The sequence below is a fragment of the Tiliqua scincoides genome, chromosome 9, assembly GCF_035046505.1.
Source record: "Tiliqua scincoides isolate rTilSci1 chromosome 9, rTilSci1.hap2, whole genome shotgun sequence".
NCBI lineage: Eukaryota > Metazoa > Chordata > Lepidosauria > Squamata > Scincidae > Tiliqua > Tiliqua scincoides.
Genome location: NC_089829.1, coordinates 24994410 through 25003825, shown reverse-complemented (window position 1 = coordinate 25003825; position 9416 = coordinate 24994410). Strand labels below are relative to the sequence as shown.

The 9416-nt window shown below is 44.5% G+C and overlaps 1 protein-coding gene across 2 annotated transcripts in view; it reads right to left on the bottom strand.

Moving 5' to 3' along the window:
- Positions 1-967: 967 nt before the first annotated feature.
- KIAA0513 (KIAA0513 ortholog) overlaps positions 968-9416 on the bottom strand; it is a 55431-nt gene continuing 46982 nt past the window's right edge. For both annotated transcript variants that reach the window (XM_066637601.1, XM_066637600.1), the window contains one exon: positions 968-5528. In XM_066637601.1, the coding sequence (XP_066493698.1) occupies positions 5479-5528 (50 nt within the window). In that variant the 3' untranslated portion in view covers positions 968-5478. The remainder of the gene's footprint in view (positions 5529-9416) is intronic.

The window sequence follows — 9416 nt, the reverse complement described above, 5'->3', positions numbered from 1 at the left end:
AAAAGAATTAATTTACCTTTAAAATTGGAATAAATTTACATAAATGTATTAGAGATGGAACATATATGAATGAATGAAGGTCTTGCAATAGCTCAAGGCCTATAAAATAGCTCAAGGCCTTGCACAAAGCAAGGTCAGCTTTTCCTTTGCTGCCGCTGCTGCAACACAAACATGAAACAGCAAGCAGAGGAGGAAGCGCTCATCCCACAGCTCACGCAAGAGGTCTAATAGTTGGCTGTCACGCGGAGAGCAGTTGCGTCGGGCCAGTGCAGGCTCCAGCAAGTCTTTGGAGGGCCAGAGGCTCATTGGAGACTAGGGGCTCCCTGTGGGCTGGCTTGGGAGTCCTCAAGGGCCACAGGTGGCCTCAGGGCTGGGGTTTAGGCACCCCTGGTTTAAGATGTGAGGGGCTGAACTGGGAACACTAACACCACAGAATTCCAGGAGCTACAGGCCCAGTAGATCTTGCAATTTCAATCCACAGAAAGCTCCACATTTCTCTGTGGATTGCACAGTGTCAGCAAACTATTACAGTGTCTGAAGTGCAAAATCTGAGAAATCCAGGTCTGTGAAAGTGGCTAGGGATCTGAGAATTCTCAGAACCCTCATTAGACTACAATTCCCAGGGCTCTTTGGGGGAATCATATGGCAGCTATGCTCTAGCTTTAGCAAAAGCAACACATTGGTATCATAGCTATACCCTTAGTGCTTTACCTAGCTTTTCATTGTGCTTTACCCAGCTTTTCAGTGTGTTTACTATTATTCCCACTATCCTTGAACCTACAAGTAATTTAATTGTTTTTCCAGTTTTGCTTTCTGAGGGAGGGATGGAATTCAACAAGAGAGAGAGAAGTCACATACCCAACTGTAGGGTGTTAATGAATGTTTTTTATCTGCATGCCATGACAACTCCGGAAGAGAATGCTCAGGCATGCAGGTACATGGCACAAAAGATACAGAATTTCATGCAGAGTTTTAAAAAAAGATTTATTTCACTTGTTTCCTCAATCCTTTCATAATCAGGACTTGAAATGCCCTCAAATACAATCTTTAAAAAAACAATAATATTCCTTAAGGGGTACAAAGTCACATGGTCGCGGTACAACACGGTCAGTTGCAAAACCACCGCACCAAACACATCAGAAGAACATGGCAGCACGCAGGTATCCAAACAACAGAACTTGGATGAATTAGAGATCTCTTATTATATATTAACAATCAAATACAGCATTTTTGAACTCCAATGAAATCCACAAAATAGTAATATGGCGATGATACACTGAAACAGTTGGCTTACAATTATCATTATATGGGGTTCTAGACTTCTGCTGAGAAATAGAGTCTTCATTGCTAAAAGCTTCTAGTGTTGGGACAGAATCAGTTTGATAAGAGAAATAAAAAAGGGGAGGGGAAGAGACCTTTCACGTTACACGTTGCTGAAAACTCAGCAGAGGAAAGAGGACAATGGATTTGCTATTGGAGATGCCCATCTTTCAAATCTAGCCAATAAAACTTGCTTCTCGCTGACAGTACAAGAAAACTTTTCACAACTCACCTCGAGAAGCAACACTAAATGAAACCATGTCTCCAAATGAGCAACCCCTGGAAATACACACACACACAAAAATACATCCAGTTTCATGTAGACAACACTCATTTTCAGCGACCCAGCTTGGAACAGAAATTGTGGTCCCAGCCGTTCCTATTTGGCTCAGTGCATTCTCCCCACAAGTCAGCAGCATAATTAGAAAAAAACAAAATTCACATGAGCACTTAGTTACAAGAGCCCTGAAGGATAACGGTATAAACACTACTTGACAATATGCATAGAAGAAGAATGTGGTCCTGCAGCCTTCACAGGGTGGATAAACATACAGATCCCTCCAAAGTGTACTGGGCCAGAAGGTGCCATTAGGAGGTCAACGGGAAACCCATGCAAAAGCCAGCTCAAATGTATGCTCAGACTTCATGAGGGCTGATTCTCGCTCTGCCTATGGACAAGAATCAGTACTTTGCCTGTTGCTGGAAGTGGTTGTGTGCAAACCATCTGTGCCAGGTACAGGTGGCACTTTATTGCTCGACACAGCTTCTTGATGATTTGTGTTCATGCGACAAATGGATGCAGGTGGAAGATTCATGCCACCTCTTTTGCTGTGGGCAAAATAGAGGAAAAAATAACTGAAATAAGATGGTCTACCACAGGCAACATGGTCACTCCGGACAGCTGTGAGATGCAGGTGGTGGCTTCCACCATCAGATCAGTCAAGAAAGTAAGAAGGGTGATAGAATGCTGATACTGAGCAGCCTTGAGTCCTAGCTTTTAATTATAAATTTTGACATGTTTGTTGTGTACAGAGTTACTTAAACTGAGGGAAAGGCAGGATGAAGATGGCGTGTGTTGCTCCTTAAAATTATTTATTAAATCAAGGTAGTGAAAAAATGTGGGTTGTCGTCAATTCTGTAATCATTACAGAAAATGCAACAAAAATTTAGAGAACAGGGCCCCGCACAACAGGACATTGTTACCCATAGCTAGCCTTGTTCAGAGACCAAAAGCCACTATTTATGGAACGGGCCAGAACAAGACAGGGGAAGGAAGAATTACAGCAGAGGCACACACAGAATCTGGCCCAAGGGACAGTCTCTTTGGGCCAGGGAAGAATCAGGCCAGAAGCAGGAAGATAAACTCACTGGCCAGATGTTAACCCTCTTTTCCATCTCTGAAGTTCTTGCAACTGCTTTGGAAGAGACAGGAGAACACAAGTGAGATGAAGAGGAGGTGGCCATTGTCTTTTACTGGCAAGATCTTCCTTTCCCTCCAATTTCTGAATTGAATCAGCTGGGAAAAGTAACTAGCAGGGCAAAATGAGGAGAAGCAGTGAGTGGAGGGGGGCATCGTTCTCTTGTTTGCTTTCACATTTTCTCTCCTACCCCAGAATATTTCAATGTGATGGGGAGGAAAGGTGAGCAAACAAGGTGAAGGAAGAAGAGGGGTAACTGGCCTTGCCAGCAGCCTCCTCAAGCTAGTGAAGGAGAGCATAGCCTGTCACTGGTTACTGAGCCTCTTGGAACACAAGCTCTTGTCAAAACTTACAAGATAATGGTGGCTATGTGTTGGGAAGGAAGCCTGAGAACCTAAACTGCAAAGAAGTGTTTGCCTGAACAGATCATTTGTGCAGGACCCTTGAGAGTGCTGCAGTAAAATGGCACACCCAATGTGCATGGAGCAATATGTGAACAGAGAGGTGTTCTGCAAACACAGACCAAGCCATGAGCACACAACTTTCATCATTTGTGTGCTTTTTTTTCATTTTTGCTTTGCAGCTTGAAAGGTGGGCCCCTGAGGCAGCATGAATCATGTTCTCCTGAACAATGGCTTATTCAAGGGGAGAGATCCTAGCAGGATCTCTGAAGGTTCCTGAGATGGGAGGAAGGGATCTCCCCTTCTTTGTCCAGCCTAAGACGCTGATAGGAAGGTGATTCTGGGCCTTTAAGAGTGGCACTGTGGAAAGAAGGTGCTGCTTCTTCATTAATGGAGCACCTCAAAGTACAAGTTTCTGAAACTGCAACAAGGAGGGGTAATTAATAAGTTACTATCAGCTCAGTCTTCTGTTTTCCAACCTACTCAAAGCAGCGATTCACTCTGGCCAGCTGGAGCAAGAGATCATTTCTGTCATGCCTACTGGCTAGATTCAAAATGGAGGAAAGCATCTAATACCTCATATATTCCATCGGCTGTCCAGAGTAGATACTAAATAGGAAACTTGAAGGAAGTGTGCCTCTCCATAAGTTAGTATAGCCAGAGCAGAGCCCAAGCAAAGCAAGAACTCCTTCCCAAACCCGCTCTTGCTCACCCTCTCCTGGGCACAATGGAAACTGCAGGCACACACAAGCAAGAGCTGCAGCACTTAACAGAAGGGACTTCGAAGTTCTTGAAAAACATATTAGCAAGCTCAAAAGCAAAATAGCCCTTTGCTCAGCACTATGTCTCTCAAAGGTAACCAACAGCAGCCAAGGAATATGCTGTAGCTACATGTTTCCAGGGGAAAAGAGGTCATTGTTAGTTCACAAGCTTCATTACACCTGCACCATCTTCTGCTGGCTTTTGGAAGGTTATCAGGGGAGTGTACTGATGGGTGTGTTCACATGACCTTTGCTTACAATTCGCCACAAACCCGGGTCACAGCTATCTCAGGAACACCTAAACACACACTGGGAACAGAATTCATGCCATTCCTTTGCAAAACAAGTTGCATCTGGATGTGCTGAGTCACGATCTCCAGTGTTGTGTACCCAGGCAGAATCAGCTAGGTAGGAAAAGTCACATTAACCAAACCAAAACTAAATCACTTGTGTGAGCTGCAGTAGAGGGAAGAGAACAACCTCCTCTAAAACAAGATGGAGAGCTTGTTAAGGTCACCACTAAGAAACTTAACCACTGCTGTAAACCTTTTATTTATTGAGAACTCAGAGAGTGGCATCATGGTAATTTCCTGTAGGAAAGGACCCAGAAGACTTGCACAAGAATAAGAAACACAACACAACTAACACTGCCAGACAGGGTCACCACGTACTCCTGAAACTTTCTTCCCTCTGCTGTTCTCTAGAAAGAGGCCACCTGACCGTTTGGAAGCAGAACGGGTAGGTGGTTCCCCTCTTTATAGCTCTCCAAGACACTTTCACCCCCTCTGCTTCGCAGGAAGCAATCAGACAAATTGAAAGCACCAGGCAAAAATTCCTTGTCATATCAGAAGTTCCCATATCAAACACATGCACTGTAGGAAAGGTGCGATCATAAGTGCTGCAGGATGCAGGGCTGGAGACCTCACCTTTTTGTCTGCCACAAGACAGCCAAGGCTAAGATATTCCGTGCCACTCATTGCCTTTTTTCCTGCCTGAATCCTCAAGTCAGCCAGGGAGAGTATGGAAGCCCTGACTTTCTCTTTCGGATTATCATCCTATTAAGAGCAATAAAGCAACAAGGGAGGCAGCATTGCCCTCCCTCTCACCCATCTCTGGCACATTTGCTGCTTACCAGCAGTTTGCTGCTAAAACCATCACAGGGGGAGCCAGCGAGAAAATGTTTGGCAGCAACGCAGAGGGAGGTGGAAGCACCTCAAAAGCTCAGAGTTCCCCCTCTATTAATACTCTAGGTTCTCTTGTGGTCATCCCCTATGCCTTATACGCAGAAGGTCCCCCGGAACACTGTTAAGTTAGTCGGTCAATCTGAAAAGACTTTAGGGGAAGGAGGCGGTAGCAGAGGGCAGGTGTCCAATTGCCAAGCTCCTAAATCTGTGGGCTGCGCAGCACAGCTCTATATGGTTGGACGATGAGCATGCAGGTTTATTGCAATGTCTGTTTGGCTGAGTTTGCTTTTAAGCCCATCCCAAGTTTCAGGTAGTCTGGAGACGGGTTTTCCACCCTTCCTCTCTCACTGGCTTCCTCTCTCAATTCCTGGACGAAGCAGGCAGGTCCCCACTGCTATTCAGAGGCCATCTGCTCAATATGATCACTCAGGAGCTTGTATTGCTCTATAAAGAAAGAGACAATAAACTGATTATTCTGTCTGCAGCTGCCAAATTTCAAACCACTTTACGTGGAAAGAACATAAACGCTTCCTTCTATTAGCAACTGATTAGCAACTGATATAAGACATGGGACATTTCAAGGAAGGACAAGGTATTGTCTCAGTTTAAACCAATGCCTGTTCCTAGATAGTCTGATAAGGATGGTTTTTGTTTTTTTTTTAATCCATGAAGCTCTGCAGAGACTGGGGCTTGCATAGCTTACTGACTCTCTCTCCCCAGATGAGCCCACTTGTCAGGCTCCCATAAGAACATAAGAACAGCCCCACTGGATCAGGCCATAGGCCCACCTAGTCCAGCTTCCTGTATCTCACAGCGGCCCACCAAATGCCCCAGGGAGCACACCAGATAGCACACCTGTACACCAGGCTCATGAGAATAGAGCACAGGAAGCAGCCACAGTGCACACCTCCTCTGTAACTAGGGGAGAGCTTGGGAGCAGTCTTGCGCCCCCCTTGGTGGAGCGCCCGGAATTGGTGCCCCTCAGGCTTAGCCCTAGCTATGACTGCGTACAGGAAGCAACAGAGATAACTTGGCAATTTCAGCAACTGCCCTGCATCTGTGCAATCTCCTTCCTGAAGAGGTGAGGAATGCTACCACTGACTCTTTTTTTGCCTACCCCAGACTAGCATTTGTGGAGCAGTTTGTTAGGGTTAATTAGCAAACTATATTGTGAAATTGGTCACTGTAGGTTGGTTGAGCAGCTGCCTTGAACCTTAAGTTTAAATGAAATAACCCATTTTACCTACCCATCTGTCTCACATCACATCATTATTGGGGGGGGGGGATGTTTTATGCCTGTGGCTATGTCTGCTGACAGTATACAACCTATATTACATTGATTAGAATTGATAAGAATGGTTTAAAATTGATTAAAATGTAATTTTTGAATAAAAACACGTAACACTGCTTTCAGCAATTTTTATTTTTGGATAACACTAAAATCTCTGAGAAAAAACGTTTTTGCCCACCTCTAGATATAAAGTATACCTCTTTAGTCAGGCTTTTGGTGCACTCTGAAAAGGCGGTGTTTTATTTTGTCATTGCAATAACACTATATTGTGGTTTTTAACATTATTATTATTCTAAATTGCTTTGAACTTTTTAGGAATGCAGAAATATTTCATTACAAATGCACAAACATGGCAAATGCATTCTTTTGAGTTCAATGGTAGAGCCATACGTGGTTTGCTTACAGAAGATCTCAGGTTCAGTCCCTGGAAGAATCCCTAGGTAGGCTGTAAAAATGACAGAAACCCTGGAGATTCACTGCCAGTCTGTGCTGGCAATACTGGGCGGAAGGGGGAACAGGGTTTCTGACTGAAAGTTGGTTTCCAGTGTTCCTACTGTTTATTAACAACCTCTTGCTGTGCAACTCTAAAATGTACTTAATACCTTGATTAATTTTGATATTACAATATCTTGCATATTTATTGTAAAATATGAAGTTTTGTTTCCAAAAATCTCTCTTTTGGGGGATGCCTCCCTAGTTAACCAATATCTGCATTTTGTGTAAAAAAAAAAATGAAGGACATGTTATTTTATCTCCTCCACCAACAATTTTTGTTCTGTTGAAAAACTTGTTTAAAAAATGTTCAATAAGCAGTTTGTTTTTTAAAGAACTATGGGGCTACAGATCAATTCATCTTACTTTCCAGGGAGACATGATGGGGTAGCAAGATCGGAGAGAGGAATACCACTGCAGGTAACCAGAAACTATTCTCTCCAGTGATGAGAAACTGAAAACAATGCAAAAAGGAGCATCCCAACCATAAGCCCAGTGAGGTGCCAGATTTTGCAGTACTGCAAAAGAGCAGAAAATGTCAATAAACCATTCTGTTCATTGATACATCTTTACCACCAGGGGGCATATTTGGATTTTCTATGGCATGCACCAAAATGTTTTGGGACTGTTCACTGTTATAAAAGAATTGCCAGACTACTCCAGAAACCTGCACACAACACTGTTTTTGTACAAGGATGGATGCAGAATCCCTAATTTTAATAGGGCCCATCAAAGATGTCTCATCACCTGAGGCAACATGTCAAATGCTTGCTTTCACCTGACTTGGTGATGTGCTAGATTGGGTACCAGATACTTCTCCTCCCATTCCCTGGGATGGGAAGGAAGAGGGGCATGGATCAGAAGAGGAACTGTGGAGGAGAGCAGATTGGTGAGGGCAGGAGTGTCAAGGCCCACAGGTTGGATATGGCTTGTGTTCTCTTTCTATCTGGCCCTCAAGCTAATTGGGCTCTCCCAGCACTGCCCTTTCAGCAGCGCCGCTTCTGGTGAGCTGTCACTTTGCAGATCCCCCTCTAGCTGTTTAGCTACAAAGTGATACCTCAGAAGAAGCGGTGCTGCTGAAAGGGTGGTCCCCGTTATAAATGGGCTCTCCCAGGACGATAATTGAGCTCTCCCATATCTTGACACTTTCTCTTCTGTCATTTGTAGCTAATGAAATGCTATGTGAGAAGAAATAAAGTTCTTGTTTCTGGCCAGCATCAGCTTAATGACATCACTTCCTGCTTAATGATGTAATATCCAGCCCTCATCAGGCATCATAAATGCTTCTTGGCCCACTAAATAGGTTTGACACCCTTACGTTTGAGCAACAATGGAGAGAGGTGAAAAGCGGTGTGCCCCAAGGATCTGTCTTGGGACCAGTGCTTTTCAACCTCTTCATAAATGACCTGGAGACAGGGTTGAGCAGTGAAGTGGCTAAGTTTGCAGACGACACCAAACTTTTCCGAGTGGTGAAGACCAGAAGTGATTGTGAGGAGCTCCAGAAGGATCTCTCCAGACTGGAAGAATGGGCAGCAAAATGGCAGATGCGCTTCAATGTCAGTAAGTGTAAAGTCATGCACATTGGGGCAAAAAATCAAAACTTTAGATATAGGTTGATGGGTTCTGAGCTGTCTGTGACAGATCAGGAGAGAGATCTTGGCGTGGTGGTGGACACGTCGATGAAAGTGTCGACCCAATGTGCGGCGGCAGTGAAGAAGGCCAATTCTATGCTTGGGATCATTAGGAAGGGTATTGAGAACAAAACGGCTAATATTATAATGCCGTTGTACAAATCTATGGTAAGGCCACACCTGGAGTACTGTGTCCAGTTCTGGTCGCCGCATCTCAAAAAAGACATAGTGGAAATGGAAAAGGTGCAAAAGAGAGCGACTAAGATGATTACGGGGCTGGGGCACCTTCCTTATGAGGAAAGGCTACGGCGTTTGGGCCTCTTCAGCCTAGAAAAGAGATGCTTGAGGGGGGACATGATTGAGACATACAAAATTATGCAGGGGATGGACAGAGTGGATAGGGAGATGCTTTTTACACTCTCACATAATACCAGAACCAGGGGACATCCACTAAAATTGAGTGTTAGGCGGGTTAGGACAGACAAAAGAAAATATTTCTTTACTCAGCATGTGGTCGGTCTGTGGAACTCCTTGTCACAGGATGTGGTGCTGGCGTGTAGCTTAGATGCCTTTAAAAGGGGACTGGACAAGTTTCTGGAGGAAAAATCCATTATGGGGTACAAGCCATGATGTGTATGCGCAACCTCCTGATTTTAGGAATGGGTTATGTCAGAATGCCAGATGCAAGGGAGGGCACCAGGATGAGGTCTCTTGTTATCTGGTGTGCTCCCTGGGGCATTTGGTGGGCCGCTGTGAGATACAGGAAGCTGGACTAGATGGGCCTATGGCCTGATCCAGTGGGGCTGTTCTTATGTTCTTATGTGCATCTCAGAGTTGGAGACATTCTAGTCTACCACTACATCTCCTCTGCTCTGTTCCCGTCTCTCTGTTCCAAATCCAGAGAATGGGAAAAGCAGC